The sequence below is a fragment of the Penicillium brevicompactum genome, assembly GCF_028827555.1.
Source record: "Penicillium brevicompactum strain IBT 35665 chromosome Unknown utg000002l_segment0_segment0, whole genome shotgun sequence".
NCBI classification, from domain to species: Eukaryota; Fungi; Ascomycota; class Eurotiomycetes; order Eurotiales; family Aspergillaceae; genus Penicillium; species Penicillium brevicompactum.
Genome location: NW_026623205.1, coordinates 478246 through 495894, shown reverse-complemented (window position 1 = coordinate 495894; position 17649 = coordinate 478246). Strand labels below are relative to the sequence as shown.

The following is a 17649-nucleotide window of genomic DNA, read 5'->3' as shown; positions in this document are numbered from 1 at the left end:
TCTACTATGTCTTTGATCTACTATCAAGCTAGTGCATTCCATGGTTCTGCATTGGGACTATTAATAAAAAAAATCCTCCATTCTCTTTTGGGTAATCAATGAACCATTGCCAGATCAGAACTATCAAGTACGAAAAGGAACGAACAACTTTCTCGGTCAAGTGAGGACCAACGACCAATTGATAGAGATAAGAACTATCCCAGCCGAACTCTCCCAAACTCCAAACCCCAGGCTCAATATCAACGAAAAGACGCATGCTGCAAGACCTCTAAAGCCTCAAGCATTGGGTGCAGCGAGCAAGGTCCGCTTCATGGGCGGGGGAGGGGGAGGCGGCTTCTTCGCACGCGAAGGCGGAGGTGGAGGCGGAGCCTTCTTCAACCCAAGAGTATTCATATTCGATGTACTGGGCTTTCGAGACGCCACGCTACCATGAGAAGTAGCCGGTGAGATGGACCTGCCCAGCATTCGCTCAGGGCTAGAACGACCATAGGAGCTGACTTCTTCCGAGTCGGCGTAGGGATCCGCAGAGATACGACCGCTGCCAACCTGGGTGCTGCTACGACGGCCGTAGCCGCCCATGTTCTCGCTAGCGGTACGCTGCTGGATCCACTGCGCTGCCACGGGGCTTTGATCCTGTCGTAGTTGGGTGGGGCCTTCAAATGTAGAGACCCGGCTCAGGATCGGACGGACATTGGTCTCTCGCGGGGGAGAGTCGGCGAATGGCGTCGCGATAGTCTTGTTTGATCGGATAGGAGGACGAGTCTCTGTGGCATTTATGATCTCTTCCTGCAGTGGGTCATATCGGTCGAGATATGAGTGGGCAGTGTTGGAACGAGCCCGGGTAGGACGACGGCCGGGGGCTTGTCCCTGACTAGACCTAATTGAATGTTAGCGCTGACTCGGCATGCAACCTGGAACGAAGATGCCTACCCGACCCACTCGCTCTTGAGCTGCAGGAGCGCCTCGCGGGACCGTTCGTGGTACTCGAGTTGAGCGTCCAGGAACGCACCCATGTCCGCTACGTTGTCGACTTCGGCGTCTTTGACGTCTTGCATGCGACGGAGCACGTCATCGTTAGCTTCCTCGTACTTGACTTTCTGGGAACGGAGCTCCTCCTCGACGCGGAAGTCCTCTTTCTTGGCTTTTTCCATCTTTGAGAGGGAGGTATCGTATGCGAGCCGGCGGCTGTCGAGCTTCTTGCGAGCTTGCTGCAGAGGAGATCAACTAGGAGTTCTCTTGTATGCTGCGGGGTTCACATACCTGGTAATCCTTCATCTGGGTGAGGGATCTCTCGAGGGATTCGAGCCAGCTCGAAGTCGCCTGTGTAATGTAACTTTCTTGGATACGTGCGATGCGCTCTTCCGTGCGTCCAAACACTGATGAGGGTTAATTACTTTGCTTCCTTGTATTGACATTCCTCTTTTCGGAACTCACTCATGAGACATTGCCCGTATTCCGAGTTCCCATCAAAGTCCTCCCCGTGGGCCACCATGCTGCTTCCCAAGTGGGCTATCGGGAGGGTCTTTTCCTTATCGTCCCCCTCATTCCGCTTGGAGATCGCCTTGACGTAGGAAGTCATGGACTTGTGAATGCGATCAACGCCTGAGTCAAGTTAGCATGATTTCCCCAGATCCAGCGGGGGGTATGTTGTCTCGCACCTTCATGTCGTACGCCCATCTCCGTCTCCATGGCCTTGAAATTATCGGACTGGCAGGTCTTGGCCTCTCCACCCATCCGCTCGCCGGCCCATTGTTTGAGCCGACCGATCCTCTTGTTCATGTGCATGTTGTCAAGCGAAGGAAAATAATAAGTGGAAATCGAGACCAGCGATTGTGAGAGAAAGGGAAAGGACAGGAAGGTGGGAGAGGGAGGTTGGTAGATTAAATGGGATGGCACGCCATTATGATTAAATCGAATTAGAATCTGGACCGCCACTGGGGTTTCTGGGGCCCAATGCGGGTTTTGGTCTTTTTCAATTGCAATGCATGCAGTTGTCGATCAATGGATCAATGGGATTTACATGTACTACGCAGTACTCTGTACACAGTACTCAATAAACTTGGAATAATGTACCTCGTAGATGACAATGTGATCTCAGACCTGGAGTACAGAGCACAGGTCTTTTTCCATTGTCTTTGTTGACCTCCGAATAGGGAGCAGCTCAGAATAGACTGAGACTGAGACAAAGTTGTGACACGCGTTAGTGGGTCGGTGGAGAACCAGCAAGACTTCCATTGGAAGAGTCGAGAACTCGAATCAGATTGCTATAATTAACTGTAAATTGCCCTGACACATCTCGCCACTGGAACTCCTTGTCTTCCAAGAATGCATATGTACAGGTACTCCGTACACAGGTACGTACCTCGGTTTGTGTCTGTCTAAATCAGATTGAAAGAGTTTCGACTCTGTTTCAGGTCATGGATCTTCCGTCTACGGTGGAGTTGCATCGCCGCAATGCCCAACGCCAATCACCGTCGATGTAGCCCGGAATTGATCAAAACCCACCGTACTCGTATCTACGGAGTACTCTATCTGGTAAATTGCCAGTTAAATCCCATCAGAGCTCCAGACCCTTCTCCATACCCCCCATTCACCAAAACCGTGCGCAAGGAAAACCCATCAATCAGAAGGCAGAAGAATACGCGGATCAATCGACCCTTCAGGCACCCAAATTTGACTCTCAAGCGCAAGCAAGGCATCAAAATCATTCCAGCCATCCAAGCACTCCAACTCGCCCCCTTTCCCCCCAGCCCCGTCTAGTAAATCTAGAGTCCCACCGTTCGCATGCCCAGAACCAGATGGTGGTAATTGCAGGACCTCCACATCCCCTGTATCTGTACCTGGCGATTCAATCGAACACAGGTTACTCTGCCCCAGACTGCCTATGTACTGACCGGGCGTGACGCCGACATGCTTCTTGAAGACACGATGGAAATGACTGGGTGTCAGACCAGCTTGCGTTGCCAAAACACCTAGGGTTGGTTTCAGCCCTGCTGCCAAACTGTTCCGGATGCTCTCGCAGGCTCGTTCGACTACGGCGAGTTGGGGGTTGCTTTGAGCCGCCGTGCCCGAATGCGGTCGGCAGCGCTTACAGGCTCGGAACCCTGCTTTCTCGGCTTGCGTCGGGGTATCGTAGAATTGGACGTTCGCACGGCGCGCTAATCGTGCTGGGCAGGATGGGCGACAGTATATTTTGGTGGTGAGGACGGCGTAGACGAAGGTGTTCACGGTGGCATCGCGGGTGGTGATGGCTTGCCACCGCTCTGTGTTGGAGGGGCGGCTGCGCTCAGCCGTGGGATTTGTTGGGTTTGGGACCGTGTGGGCATGTTGTGAGAATACGATGGCTCTCGTTGAATGAGAGTATTGTTAAAACTGCGGAACATCAAGATCAGGGACCAAACTTCAGATCGCAAGCGGCGAGTCTTCGATCATTCTGGTGATTGTTCTCAAACTGACCAATCAGCGTCCTGGACACTCAACCCTCCAGGGTTATCTTGAAAATATGTTTGGTTTATTATTGGTTTGTATGCCAAAATCATAAGGTCTCATCTTTCTTGCTTCCAAAAATGAACGATTGAAAGCTTTTCCAGCGTTGATTCCAATGCTGTGGCTGCATTACTCGTACCAAAATATATTGCCACTCGACTGCGTACTCTCCAAATACATCATTCGCGTAGTGACAGAACAGTTGGACTAATAACCATCAGCCTGATTTGCTCAATTCTTCATGATTACTCATTAATCACCAGGACTCAGGAGTCTCAAAGTGTTGGCTGGAATATCAACCTGGGCATAGGTAGCCCCGAAGAGAGTAAAAGTGAGAATACTAAGCGCCAGCCCAAGAGCTTGGTTTTGAAACCTCCAGCACCTGAGACAACACCCAGCTGGAAGAGCCTCTGAGCTTTTGTAAATTACAAGGTTGATACCACCTGGGAATCCATAAGATTCCCGAGGTCAAATTCACATGGATCACCCCAGACCTCCGGAGTCGAGATCTAGGCATGAAGTTTACGACTAGTTCAGATAGCTAACTATCACTCGGGCAACTAGACAATTATCTAGCCTTTTCCAACCACACACAGACATAAAACGTACAATATACAGTCTGGCGGCGTTGTATTTGTCTATGAAGAACATCGGGAGGCCTGTCCAGGTTCACGGGTGCACATTGTGAGCCCTGGAGCCCGGATAGGTTGAAATGAAAACACTTTCAGGACAGTCTACGCCGCACCTCTGCATGGGGTTATATCTGGACCCGTGGGAACCTTGGATAGTCTGCCTCAAAGTAAGATAAGATGGTTATGAGGCGCCGAGAGGGGTTTGTGTGGAGTGATAGTACGGAGTACCAAACACAGGGCATTATCACAAATGGCGGGAGACACCCCACCTGTAGACGTCGAGTCCAAACTGATGTGGGACAATCAATGGGTCTGGGACTACGGGGTATGCTAGGTTACCTTGTGCCTTGGGGGTCGAGACTAAGACGCAGTAATATCCACTGATGTGCATTTCAGCGGACACCAGCATACTCTCGGGGAGGTCGACGCAACTACAATATCTACGGATGATGAAGGGGACGGAGTGAAAATTTAAAGGTGTATCATTCCACAGCCCCGAGGGCTTTTTGATTTTCCGTTCTGCCTGTTTAGAGGCCGTCCCCAGACCCCATTCATCACCCTTTGATTCGCTCGACAATAGAAAGGATGGTGACCACAGCCTTAATTCGCTAAGCGCGTATGAGACGCTCATCTGCAGTCGCCTAGGTACATTTGTCTCATAGCAGAAATCCGTTTTCAACCCGTCACAAGAATAACTCCAAGAAAAAGCAGACTTAATCCTTGGTCTTCTGGGTACCGCGGAGCAGACCAGTTCTGCGGGCGGCAATGAGACCGGCCTTTTGACCCTGGGTGGCGTAGCGGGAGATGGTCGAGGCCTTACCGATGTGCTGGTGGTTACCACCACCGTGAGGCTGTAAAGAAAATTGTCAGAGATTGTGGTCCTGTGGTGAAACGCTGCTGCGTGTCCGCGGAAACTTACGTGATCGACGGGGTTCATGGCAACACCACGAGTCTTGGGCCAAGAGTTGCGCTTGACAGCGAATTTGTGCTTGGCACGACCGGCCTTGAGCAAAGGCTTGTCGGTACGGCCACCACCGGCGACGATACCAACCATACCGCGGGCGGTGTTCTTGATGACCTTCTTGGCACCGGAGGGGAGCTTGACACGGGTCTTGCCATCCTCGGGGTTGTGGCCAATGATGGTAACGTAGTTACCGGAGGTACGGCCAAGCGCACCACGGTCACCGGACTTCTCCTCGACGTTGGTGACAACGGTACCCTCGGGCATGGAGCCAAGGGGCAGGACGTTGCCGACGGTGAGAGCGGCGTTCTTACCGGCGTAGATGAACTGGCCGGTGTACATGCCCTCGTTGGCGATGAAGGTCTCGGTGATCATCTTGTACTTGTAAGGGTGGCGGAACTGGACCTTGGCGAGGGGAGCACCACGGCCGGCATCGTGGACGATCTCCTTGACGACACCACGGGTGTATCCGTGAGCCTCAGCGTAGTCGAGAGTCCGGAATTGGGCAGGGGCCTTGTTCAAACGGGTGTTGGCCGCTGTAAAGTAGAAAAAAATTCGAGATCAGTACTCCGTCCTCTGCAAGTCTTGTGTGTGTGTGTTTCCAGAATTGTTCCTCCTCATCTGCTTTCCGGGGGTGCGCAATTGTGAAATTTGGTGCTGGGATGATTTTGCGATCGCACTCACTGAAAATGGAGCCACGGCCCTTCCTCTGGTTGCGGATGACACGACCCATGGCGACTGTCTAGACGGGGTATCTATGTTAGTATGAAAGTCGGACAAAAAGTCGTGGGAAGTGGTAAGTCGTACCTCGAAGTGAAGATAGGCTTGTCGTTGACGAGTTGAGAAATCATCGGACCTTCCCAGGTTGTGTGCTTTAGGGCGCGGTCGCTAACCTAACCCAATTGGGCTTAGCTCATGGTCGCTTACTCGAATTGCGGAACTATGAAGTGTGAGTATTTACTCTTTTCTACCAGTTGTTGCAATAATATCTGCAATATTTGTGATTCAAATAATTTGGAACTATCCTCCGAAGAGACACAATGTACAAAAATACAAAAATATCGGCGTTGTAGTCGATGAAGCAATGGACTTGAGTCAAGCCCTGTAGATTTTTGGAGAGGGCCTGCTGTGTCAGCAGGCACGTGACCAATCAACTGCCAAGACTGCATCATCGCTTGTTATCATGTCTCATTCGGACCTCAGAGCTATCACAGCAAGTATCTGTCATTTCAAGCCTGTTACATTTCTGGGGTAACATCAAGTGACAGAAATCACTCTCAACACCATGCACACATCTCTTTCTCAAAGTATCAAGACACCAAAGAAGTGCTCATTACAGCTAGCAAAGCTGGTGAAGGTCTATGAACCACTGTACAGAGTATACAACTGGTCATAGAAGTCATCTTCATTCATATGCGCCTATTTCAAACTGACATAGCAGCATCTGGTCAAGCTGCTTGTTGAAACACTACCAAGGAAGGACTCCAATAGTGTATCTTTACTATATGCTTCCTTTTATCATAGTTGTATCCTAAGTCCTCCATCTATACTACCTGCAGCCCTTTAAGCCATTGCGTTTAATAATCATCCTCAAGGGGACTGTAATATGCTGCAATCAAACAGATTGTATAGAAATAGAGCGGTTGTGTAGTAGCCATTTATAATCGCCCTGCGGGCGCAAGCTCGGTGCAGACAGCGGGTCGAATGCGCGCGATCACTTCCTCCTCTGACATCTACTCCCGACACCTTCAACATGCCTTCGGACTCTGAACTTTCATCATTATCGTCGGCACCCCCGACAGACGATGAAGCTACCATGGCGACCGAAAAGCCATCAGGCATCGCAAAATACTTCAAGAAGGAGTCTGAGACGCCGCCGCCGAAGCGGGAGCCGTCACCACCGCATGAATACGTCTTCGCCGATAACCCTGATATCGCAGTGAGTCTGCTTCCCCAGAGACGGATCTCAATTGATGTCTGAGAGGCGAGATTTAATATGACGCGTCTAATCCGCGAGAGGACACGCTTGCTAAGCTATCGCAATCTAGTTCATCGTCATGTTCCGCGCGCGTTTCCATGAAGTCTTCCCCCGAACAGTGCCAAACTACGGACCACAGGATATCGAGAAGGTGGAAGAATCTCCCCCGGAGGAAGGAATTGAAAGACTTCTATGCGCATTACTTGGACTTGTTCTGAATCGCAAGAAGGAAGTTGAGTATGGTCGCCACCCGTTGATTGATGCCGTGGCGGAGCTCCTCGCGAACGCGCTTTTGCCCCGCCCGTACTTGTCGAATGGATGACTGACAGGAAATATTGATTTATAGGCGAAATCACTTCACGCGCCCCCTCGAAGAAGCAATTAATACACACCAGTCGCAATGGCCCAGAGAATGGCAGGGCAAGAACCCCCTTCACGGGGGTCGCAGCTTCGCGACCATGTCCCCTGTAGAACGTGTATGCTCGAAACCTACCACAACATCTAAAATCACAATTCTAATATGTTACACCACAGCTGCAACTATTGAAAGCTTTGATACTTTGGTCACTTTCATCTTCCGAAGCTGTCGCGGCAAAGATCAAGGAATCCTACAAACAAGCGCGCCATGATGACGACCTCAACCAGCCTTTATCTGTTCAACCCTGGGGACGGGATAGCTTGAAACGTCGGTATTGGCTCATTGAAGGCCAAGACGATACGAACTTCCGACTTTACCGTGAAAGCAACCCAGTTCTCAAACACAACACGTGGTGGAGTATCGCAGGTAGTATTCCTGAGTTGGAAGCAGTCGCAGAAAAGCTCGAAGGTGAGAAAGGAATAAATTCCAAAAAGCTTAGCGAGAAGATCCGTCTCTCCATTCCCAGATTTGAGGCGTCAGAAGAGGTAAGTCCGCGCCCAAAGGGCTCAGAAGAACCGTGCTTACAGACCCCCAGAAGCGTAGACGTCGTGACTACCGTCTCGCCCGCAAAGCGGCCTTCACTCGCCCGGATCCTGGCTTTTCCATGTATGAGGGTCGTACACGTGGAAAGAAACTCAAGTATACATATTCAGAAGACGAGGGCATTTTCTCCGAGGACGAGCCCTTCACTCGTCGTTCCAACCGAAATGCTGCACCTGCAGAGGTTTCAGCGGAGTCTAGGCGACCTCGGTTTACAGCAAGTGGGAGACAGATTCGCTCCCGTGCGGGGGGCCTGTATGGAGAGGCTCTCTTGTATGGGCAACGCGATGGCGCTGATGATGATGAATTTGACGAGGAGGAGGAGGTTAGCAGACCGCAGAGGACGCGGACTTCAATCCACCCAAATGGATATTCTGGATACGATGCTGAAGATCTGGAAGACGCATCAGAAGCTCACTCGAGCGCGAATGACAGTGGCAATGAATGGCGCGGTGTGGATGATGATTTGGAGAATGAATTTGAAGGCGATGACGAGGATAATGAAGCCAGCGGGGAGGAGTCGGATGAAAACCAAGAGCCAGAAAGTCTTGTCGTGCAGCTTCGATACGGCAAGGGAGATGCGTCGGGGAAACCTGAAGTTCAGATCGACAAACCGCCCCCCGTCGAGGACGTCGAGATGAAAGACGTGGAAGGGACTGTTACCGCGGCACCAGCACCAGCACCAGCACCAGCACCAGCACCGTCGACGACACTCCCTCACCACATCAACTCGACCGTGGGACAACAGACCCCGGCACCTGTCCATGGATTCCCCGCTGTGCCGATACCTCAGGTGCCTACCCAACCTACGCCGACTGTGACAGCACCATCTGCTGTTTCCGATCCTAAGCCGCAAGGATTTGTCCCACAAGATCAGATGACCACTGCTCCTTTGCCAACTCCTCAAGTACCTCTGGATGCCAGCATCGGAACACCAAAGGACAATCCAGTGGAGCCCAACGGAGCGACTCGACCCTAATTATTGCAGAGGGTTGAGACTTTGGGTTGCTTTGGACTTTCCAAACGAATTGCCCCGTTTCTGGTAAGGGTAGGAGTGGGACTTTTACAATTGATGATCCTTAAACATGGCTCAATAGGCCAGTTGTTTTGAGGCCCATATGTGTTTGCTTCAGAGTTGTCAGGTTCGCCTGGCTGTGGTGACTTAAGACAGTGTTAGAGTTGCGTTTCGAGTAATGTGTCTAAGCTGCCCAAATAACAGATTGTGTCACCATGTATAAACGATTGTATTGCAACACCAGAATATGGCGATCTAGCAACAGCCCAATATAGGATACCTGTCATTTCAGGAGCTCTGTATCGGAAGGGTCCTTGAAAGGATGTTGTATTCTATCACATAATCACCAAAGCCTAGTTTACAAAATGACCAATGTCACGCCTCTTAATGCATCATGGGGTATCATCGTTTGTGGACTGGGTATCTAAAAAGAGAAATCCTGGCACCACCGGCTCACATTACTGTACACTCCCGATCCAATTTCTTGCCCTTCTCCTTGGACTTTTCCTTGGATTTGCCCTTGTGCTTCTCGCGTGTTCGACCCCTTCCACGCTTCTCCTTGGTCTCAAAAGCAGCCGGACCTAGCTTCATGTCATCCACAGTATCATCAATTTCCAGCGTATACTCGTTCTCGTCACCTTCCTCGGGGAAATCATCGGTGGTGATCTTGTCCCGACTCAGTCGTTCAGCAAAGCGAGACAGGGTGGCGCTCAGTCTATTTTCGCCTGTTTGACTGCCAGCACGGCTGCCAGCGCGACTTCCAGGGTTGCTTCTGGCTGAGCGAGATCCCCGACGAGAGTAAGATGTTCCCTTGGAGTCTTCCTCTTCCATGGGTGCGAGTCTAGGTGACGAGGATGGGATGGAACGTGGCTGGAGACTCGCTGCTCGGTTGCTGCTTTCCGAAAATGCCACACTGGATCGTCTTGCGGGATTAGTTGGTGGCTGAGAATTGGTGTCGGATGGTCCTGTGACTTCAACGCTTGGTCGATCAGAAGCTTCGTCCACAGAGAAATCCATCTGATCCCCCAGGGTGCTGCCATCCGAAGCTCGGGAAGAGGGTGCATTGTTGTGGAGATTGGTCACTGATGGATCTTCGTTGATAGGAAGGATTTGGTAGAACAGAAGATACGGAGATTCTGTCTTCAAGGCCTGATCGATGTCGACCAGAGTCACACGCTCTTCTGCAAGATCATCGAAGCGCATCCAGTGTTTCGAGGTTCCTGAAGGATCAGAAATGGTAGGTGACCCGGCGTTTGGGCTGGTACCCCGAACAAGGGAAATGTAATGTCCCGAGTCAACGGAATTTCCTCTGTGACACACCAAAGCCTGCAAAGAAAGCTTGAAACTCCCATAGATAGGCGCATCTGCATCCAAGTTGTCATCTTGGATGAAGTGTGGTAGACCGATCTCAGTCGGTATGTCAATGTGGGTGTTGAGTCTGACAGCCCTCCCATCTGGCAAGAAAGAGTAGCGCTTGAGACACATTCCCAAAATCGGTCGTTTGGTGGAAAAGTGGGCCGCCACTTGCGCGTCGTTCGTGGGCGTGTTATCAGTGTACCAGGCTGCAATCAGATTAGTTGGGTAGTGACAAAAGATTGCAATGGGACATTTAACATACGAATCAAACTGAAAAACTGCCATGCGGGCATCATCACCTCCTTTTTATAAGCACCACGCTTCGTCTGGCTGTCCGGGCTGGAATTTTTCTCAGTAGACGTATCATCTATGTTTGTATCATCGCTTGAATTAGAGTCAGGGAAGAATCGCTCCCTAACAATACTCTGTCGTCTTGCGGGATCTCGCGTCGCCTTGAGAGACTCGGAAAACTCGTCGAAAGACGCCCATGGGCTCACGCTTTCGACTGGGGGCGTATTTGTTTGAGCAGGAGACAAAGTGGGGGTGGTCTCGATCTCTATTGCCTCGACATGCGAGGTTGATCCTTTTGAGATGGAAAGTGAATCCATTGATCTCACCGAAGCAGTGGTATTTCGTCGCTCCATGTGCCGCTTGACCTCAATCATGTTGTTGAAGTAAGCTTCTAAGCAGTCCTCTAGGGTAAGGGATTGGCCGTCAGTTGGTTCGGGTGGTATGGCAACTTCGAGAAGCCGTTCGTTGATGAACTTGTGATCATCACTGGCATCCTCTTTTCCAGTGTGGTAGATGTCCATCTTCAGCGTTAAGAGTGGTAGTTCGAGTTTTTCGGTAATAAATGTAAACGCTTCTGATGCATCTTGTTGGCGCAGTCTAGCTGCATCTTCCCAGCCACATTCCGCCAACGCATCTTGTAGATGTTTGGTCTGTGATCATATCAGTACCATCTCAATATCTGATGAACACTCGGCATGTTACTGACCATGTCTGTCGTGATAAGCTTTCCAGATCGTAGTAGGTTGACCCATAATCTGAGAAGAATCGCGAGTTTCCGGCGAGGCTCATCGTTGAAGGATTTGTATAAAATAGCCTCGAAGCAGTCGAGGCGAGAGAACATAGCGAACAACAACGCATCCAAATAGCATGTGACACCTGAGCGGTTCTCCGCCCCCAGAAGCTTGGTATTGGGTGTGTAGGTCCTGATGATGCCTTCAATAGAGTCCTCCAGCAGCAAGAGCAGGCTGAATGCCTTCTCTGTATCCCCTTGTGTAGCTTTCAATGCATAGCTGATATGTTCTTCTTGTAGAGCTGTTATACCGAGTTGCTTGATACGTTGAACGAGAGCTTTGACCTTGATGCGGATTAGTGAGATGCAAGCCGACCGCAATGCGCCCAAGACGTACCTTCTTCTCATGGTCCTGATTATCTTCTGATGTTGTTTCCGATTTGAAGAAGCTTTGGAATAGCGGTCTTGAGAGAATATGCGAGGCCTAAACGCAAGAGACAATCGTCAATGGAAGCTCTTGTATGCTGCTGCTGCTGCGTCAAGGGAATGAGCTGTACGCACCTCCTCTTTACTCTGTTTGCTTAACTTATGGTGTCGATCGCGACGAGTCAGGAATCGGTGTATACCACTCATCTTGACGAGCAGAAGCAACGACGCTGAAGAGCAAGCTTCCTAGGCTGAGAGTAAAAACCCCAAGGTTGTAGGCAACATGCGGGGGGATCAGAAGACCGGTAGACTAGCTGGGAGCTGAGTCAAGGCTGCAAGATTTCTATGCGCATTTGAAACACATCAGGAGCGAAGTTCTTCTGACAAGGACACGCGTTTGAAGGGACCGAGCGAATCGACAGATGATTTAATCAAGATCGATGAACATCACAGGTGATCTGCGGGGCAGGCCGGAGACCGACACCTAAGGCATAATTTGTACATGCCTCAGGCGCCACTCCTTGCCCTAACTCTCGTAGTATTCTGAGCAAGCCGTTAAAGTAGATCGGCATGATCTCAAAGTGACATTTTCAGGTCCGTCCAGAATATTCAGTTAAGCTGCATAGGCTTAAAGCTGGATTTCGGACGAGCAGGCGTCTCTTCTGTGCAAAGAATGCGTTGACCCAGGCCACTGCCCTCTTTTACTGGAATAAAATTGGAATACTGAGAGACAAATCTTGATCAGCATATAGCTCTCAAAGCAAAGAAAGTCACAAAGAGCTCATAAGAAGCTAGGTCAGTTAACATTCCATGGTGGATGTATGATTACTAGCAGCCTTGTTTATCAGGCTGAAATAACTACCAAGTCCACGTGACCCGTTCCGCGCGAACTTTTTGGCAGGGCTCGGGATCACCACGAATTCATCAACACCACATTATCCTCATAATGGCTGCCAGAGAGCCATCCAGGTACCTCACAAGGGCATTGCCCCGGGCCTCAGTCCCTTCAATCCGTCCCCAGGGCTTTTTGTCGCGCCGCAATGTCTCCGATGAAGCCCCGGCGAGACGTCTGTCGGACCACCTGACCGATCTGGAATCGGCATCCTCTCTGTCAACACCCGTGACAGCCAGTGCCGCAGGCTCATTTGACCCTCTTGCACGAGCAGCCGCTCGCAAGAACAAGCTCCCCCGAGGCCGGTAAGAACACCTCCCATTCAGCCATGCGCAACGGGCCTCCCCAATCGACCTCGAAATCACGAACTACACGCTAACCCACACCCTGCTCTCCAGATACCAATTCCGTTCCCCCAAGTATGATCGCGGTCCTCTCCACCCTCACCAACCGCCACCCGAATCCCACCCCTCCTCCCGGTTGTTCGTTCCAGGCCCCTTCTCCGCCCCCGTGCCGAGCAAAGCTATGAAACCACCATCGCCCCCGACATCATGACCCTGTGCTACGTCCACACTCCCCCAGGCTTCACACCTCCTCCCAAAGCGCCCCGTCTTCGCGAGTGGGACGACAGCTCACCCTACCACAAGAACCGTGTTCTCCGCGGTCCTCGTGGCGGTGATGTCCTGCGTCTGCTCCGCAAGCCCATTAAGTTCAACAACATCCCCGAACTCGAGCGCATCACTGTTCACAGTTATGTAAAAGAATGCTGCCGCTGAGAACTCTACTTGGTTGCACGTTGCTGGTATCGCCATTCAGGCGATTTCCAATGTCCGCGTCGAGACTTCCAAGTCTAAGTCCAGCGTTGCTACTTGGGGTATTCACGCCGGCCGTGACACTGTTGCTGTCAAGGCTGATTTGGCTGGTGAGAACATGTACCACTTCCTCGGTAAGCTGGTCGATGTCGTCTTGCCCCGTATCAAGGATTGGGAGGGTGTCAAGGGTTCCTCTGGTGATAGCAGTGGTAACATCACTTTCGGTCTGGTGCCCGAGAGCGTCGCTCTGTTCCCAGAGATCGAAATCAACTATGACATGTAAGTCTTTTCTGTCTCATATCATTGGCCTCTATCGGGTTTACGGTGCTAACGTGGTCTATAGGTACCCCCCTAAGATGATTCCCGGATGCCACATCACTCTCCACACCAGCGCCAAGACTGACAAGGATGCTCGTCTGCTCTTGAGCGCTTTGGGCTTGCCTTTCTACGGCAAGATTGTCAACTAAAAAGAGGAATTCTCCCCGAGGACGCCCTTTGGTCTTTTTATTATATCTCCGCTTGGATGGTTTTGTAATATCCAGCATGTAACTTTAGAGACGGCCTGCGTGCAAGGTCATTGTGATTATTTGGAATCGTGTACTATTTTCTATCTCAAATTCAGTCTACCATTTACAGCGAACAAAACCAAACAGAGAAAGAATATCTTCTAGAGAAATAAAACCACAAGACCTCGCTCAATTGAGTTGCTGCAGAAAAAGGGCACGTGCCCGAGATGGTATCCAGGACGAAAAAAGAGTCACCATCATACGTAAAGTCATGTCACAGGCGCGTGTATCGAAATACACAAGGCCAGAAAGATAGCAAGAAAACAGCCCGCCAATTATGCAATGGGAGTAGACAAGAAGTTGCACTTGAGCAATTCATCGGCTGTGGGCCGCTGCTCGTAGTCCAAGTGGAAGGTCATGTCAAGGAAGTCCTTAGCCTCCTGGCTTACGTGCTCCGGAGCAGGGGGGGCGAGCCTTGTTACTTCCAATGGCGAAGATAGCCTGCAGCTGACTGCAATCTGGGAAGGGGTGAGCACCGATGAACATTTCGACGACGAGACAGCCCAGACTCCAGATATCGGCTTTCTTGGTGTGGGCGGTTTGTCGGACGACTTCGGGGGCCATCCAGTATACACTGCCCTGGAGGGAGGTTCTGTGGATGTGGCCACCGCCGCTGCCACTAGCTCGGGCACCGAGAAGGTGGGATGCCTCGACGCGCTTTGAAATACCGAAATCGGAGATCTTGACACCACCCTTGTTGTCGACGAGGATGTTGGCACCCTTGATGTCACGGTGGATGATGTCTTGGCTGTGGAGGTATGATAGACCAGCCAAGATTTGGCGAACAAAGTTCTTGACAAGAGGTTCTTGGAAGGTGTTGTATTGCTTCAACATTGTGGCAATTGAACCTCCGGGAACGTACTCCAGGAAAATGTTCAGGTACTGGTCGTCTGCGACTGTGCCAAGGTATTGCACGATGTTTGGATGAGACATTCCTTGCAACAGCTCAATCTCATGCTTTAAAGCATTGACCATAAGATTCTTGCGCTGGTCGAATTCTGTACCCTTGGTAGCTGATGGAATTTCAACCTGCTTGACAGCCATGAGTTCTCCGGTGATGGCGTGGAGAGCCAAGAAGACGCTTCCGAAGGATCCCTCGCCGATCAAAGATCCCTTCATCCAATTCTTAGGGGCAAAGTTGTTTCCGGCCAAGAAGTCAACAAGGCCATCGTCCTCCTCTTCGCCGTCCTCGGCCACGATGAGACTCATCCTGTTATTGTATGAACTGACATCTGTAGGGCCACCACTGAGACTCTCGAAGCTCTGGCGGATGGGGGTTGGTTCATCAGCTTCATCGGAATTACTTTCGAATGAGATGTATGACTGGCGGTTGGGTTCAATTGGCGACTCCTCCTGAAGCGGTTGAAGGGTGCTAGATGCAATAGAATCCCGATAAGAAGCTTGCGGTAGATTGAATTTAGACACCGAGACGGGACGCGGTGCTCGTACTGCCTGTGCATGTCCCGGGCCTTGAAGCCATTGATCGGCGATACTGGGAATGGGAGGTAGTTGGGGTAAGGGTGGTAATGGGGGTGCATCTTTCATGCTCGATGCAACACTGTAGTTGCTCACGACGCTCATTCGACTAGCAGCGCGACTGAGGCGTTGTGATCTGCGCATGGTCTTTTCGATATTTTCGCGTTCATGACTGGGGAAGAATGATTGGAGTTCGTGGATAATCATCTCACTAGGAGGTCTTTGTCCGAAGAATGAACGAAGCTTCGCCACTGGGTTTCGTTCGTCATTAGGTCCCCGTTGTTCTTCAAGACTTGAGTTGGATGGGCGATGTCGGGGGCCCAGGGGAGAGTGTGGTTGTTTGATATTTTGCCAAGATTCGCCGGTAAGTTGCTGGATCTTGTGTTTCTGGCGTTGGTTGGAGTTGTTCATAGCGTGCTGATGTGTGGCCTGGCTTTCATCATATGCCAGTTGCGAAGCACGACGGAGCTCATCTTGGTCTGGCTCACCCGCGTGAGTCTTTCGAAGGATTAAACGGCCGCGCTCGGACCGATTTTGACTCTCGCAGATATCCATCAGCTCATTCTCGGCAAGCTTGCGGCAATTTGACAAGTCCGGATCAAGCCCATCTAGCACATAGAAACAATAGTTTCGGTACTGGTGTTCTGGAAGTTGTAGTTTCTTCAACACGCATAGAATGACTTCGTCTGGTGTGGCGCAATTTCGGATATCCAAGACCTTGGTTTGACCACCCGTGTAGATGACCCGAATGACGGGTGAATTTGACGGCAGAGGTCCCATCGTGAGACCATCCAGACTGGGGTTTCGAGGATGAGAGCTCCCCCTGTTTTCGTTGGGAGTCCCGGGGTTTCGACCGGAACTTGAACCGCCTGATGATGGATGGTTGTAGTCTTTGCGCCATGGCCCTCTTTCGTCGCCAGCAGGTGGTGACCCAGGTAGATAACCATCATCAGCCAGCTGAGATGTGCGTCGGTAGGGTAGGCGGGAATGGGAGTAGCGGGAGGAGTTGGAGAGGGCTGTGGCTTCGAGGGCAGCTAGGGTATTCTGTACCAAACGTTAGCCCAAGCAGTGACAAGCCACCTCTCTGTTCAGCTTACCATGTTTTTCTGTCGCGAGGTCGTTCCGGACTTGTTTCTGAGTTGCTTGATGGCGACGAAGATGCGCACTCGATCGCCCACCTTCTTGATACCCAACTCCTGTAAGATCTTTTGATCGCATTCGAGCAGGTTGTCTCCGTTGAAATTGTTGGCTGCAAACTGTTAGTGTGTCTCCGTCTTTCTCCATCCTGATAACCCAACGTACATCTGAATAGCGACTCATATTGCCCACACTTGATGCTGTGAAGCCAGGCCGCTACTTTCTTCTCATCCCATGCCCTATCGAACGTCAGAATTGCCATTTGGGTACCTCATTCGATCATCAAAAAATCGCCTACCGGATCGATGCAAGATCATCTTGTCCCTCTGACAGATCAGATTTGGTGGGGCTGGCGAATGCCATTCCTTCCTGGGCTCTGGTAGCCGTCGCCGGTCTCTGTGCAGTATTGTGGTATGCGGTCGGTGTCTGCGAGGGTGCACCCGGTGCAGAATATTGCTTGGGTGCCAACATGGTGAAGAGGGGTCAAGTGAAGGAATTGGGTGTCGTGCGCCGGTCGCTCGCGATAAGAATCTCACGTCCCTTACCTCCGCCCGAGCGGGTATGGGGTTCCTTCAGGTTCAAAGAATCCACGAATCCACAGGAAAATGCGACGGAGGTCAGCACATAATCCCGGTTCCCTGTCAAACGGTCAGTCGCAATTGAATTCTGAGTCTCGCTAGACCCCGCGAGGTGTCGCGAATCCGCCGTAACGGGCAGGACAAGACAAGACAAGACAAGAATGCATATTGAGGATCACTGACCAGGATAGAGCAGAAGAATCTCCAGGCGAGATCAAAATGAGCAGTTTACCGTCTGAGCTTTTTTTTTGGGGCGAGATCGGGCGGGCCAGATTAGTGTCGTTTCGATCGACAAGATACCTCCCCACTTGTAGTAAGAGCTCTGGAGAAGTCTGGAGAGATGGAAGAATAGAAA

General features: G+C 51.1%; 7 protein-coding genes across 7 annotated transcripts; 2 read left to right on the top strand and 5 right to left on the bottom strand.

Annotated features, from left to right (window-relative positions):
• Nucleotides 1-276: 276 nt before the first annotated feature.
• N7506_002967 (uncharacterized protein) lies at nucleotides 277-1785 on the bottom strand (the record flags this gene model as incomplete). Its single annotated transcript, XM_056952262.1, has 5 exons — nucleotides 277-877; nucleotides 931-1208; nucleotides 1261-1376; nucleotides 1435-1602; nucleotides 1659-1785. The coding sequence occupies 5 exons, from the start codon at nucleotides 1783-1785 to the stop codon at nucleotides 277-279; spliced, it is 1290 nt and encodes a 429-aa protein (XP_056813954.1).
• An 834-nt stretch (nucleotides 1786-2619) lies between these two features.
• On the bottom strand, nucleotides 2620-3326 carry mpt (putative DNA repair and transcription factor Ada; the record flags this gene model as incomplete). The annotated part of the gene is made up of 2 exons (XM_056952261.1): nucleotides 2620-3280; nucleotides 3316-3326. The coding sequence occupies 2 exons, from the start codon at nucleotides 3324-3326 to the stop codon at nucleotides 2620-2622; spliced, it is 672 nt and encodes a 223-aa protein (XP_056813953.1).
• Nucleotides 3327-4831: 1505 nt separating this feature from the next.
• Nucleotides 4832-5812, bottom strand: N7506_002965 (60S ribosomal protein uL2; the record flags this gene model as incomplete). The annotated part of the gene is made up of 3 exons (XM_056952260.1): nucleotides 4832-4969; nucleotides 5038-5615; nucleotides 5764-5812. 3 exons carry the CDS (start codon nucleotides 5810-5812, stop codon nucleotides 4832-4834), a joined length of 765 nt encoding a protein of 254 aa, XP_056813952.1.
• Nucleotides 5813-6832: 1020 nt separating this feature from the next.
• Nucleotides 6833-8994, top strand: N7506_002964 (uncharacterized protein; the record flags this gene model as incomplete). Its single annotated transcript, XM_056952259.1, has 5 exons — nucleotides 6833-7018; nucleotides 7128-7360; nucleotides 7404-7533; nucleotides 7592-7960; nucleotides 8011-8994. The coding sequence occupies 5 exons, from the start codon at nucleotides 6833-6835 to the stop codon at nucleotides 8992-8994; spliced, it is 1902 nt and encodes a 633-aa protein (XP_056813951.1).
• Nucleotides 8995-9483: 489 nt separating this feature from the next.
• Nucleotides 9484-12040, bottom strand: N7506_002963 (ubiquitin C-terminal hydrolase family protein; the record flags this gene model as incomplete). The annotated part of the gene is made up of 5 exons (XM_056952258.1): nucleotides 9484-10592; nucleotides 10649-11327; nucleotides 11384-11752; nucleotides 11805-11891; nucleotides 11969-12040. The coding sequence occupies 5 exons, from the start codon at nucleotides 12038-12040 to the stop codon at nucleotides 9484-9486; spliced, it is 2316 nt and encodes a 771-aa protein (XP_056813950.1).
• Nucleotides 12041-12779: 739 nt separating this feature from the next.
• Nucleotides 12780-14004, top strand: N7506_002962 (mitochondrial 54S ribosomal protein uL5m; the record flags this gene model as incomplete). The annotated part of the gene is made up of 4 exons (XM_056952257.1): nucleotides 12780-13030; nucleotides 13219-13480; nucleotides 13542-13816; nucleotides 13881-14004. 4 exons carry the CDS (start codon nucleotides 12780-12782, stop codon nucleotides 14002-14004), a joined length of 912 nt encoding a protein of 303 aa, XP_056813949.1.
• Nucleotides 14005-14475: 471 nt separating this feature from the next.
• On the bottom strand, nucleotides 14476-17187 carry N7506_002961 (STE11 family mitogen-activated protein kinase kinase kinase; the record flags this gene model as incomplete). The annotated part of the gene is made up of 4 exons (XM_056952256.1): nucleotides 14476-16623; nucleotides 16677-16828; nucleotides 16882-16955; nucleotides 17015-17187. 4 exons carry the CDS (start codon nucleotides 17185-17187, stop codon nucleotides 14476-14478), a joined length of 2547 nt encoding a protein of 848 aa, XP_056813948.1.
• Nucleotides 17188-17649: the final 462 nt, after the last annotated feature.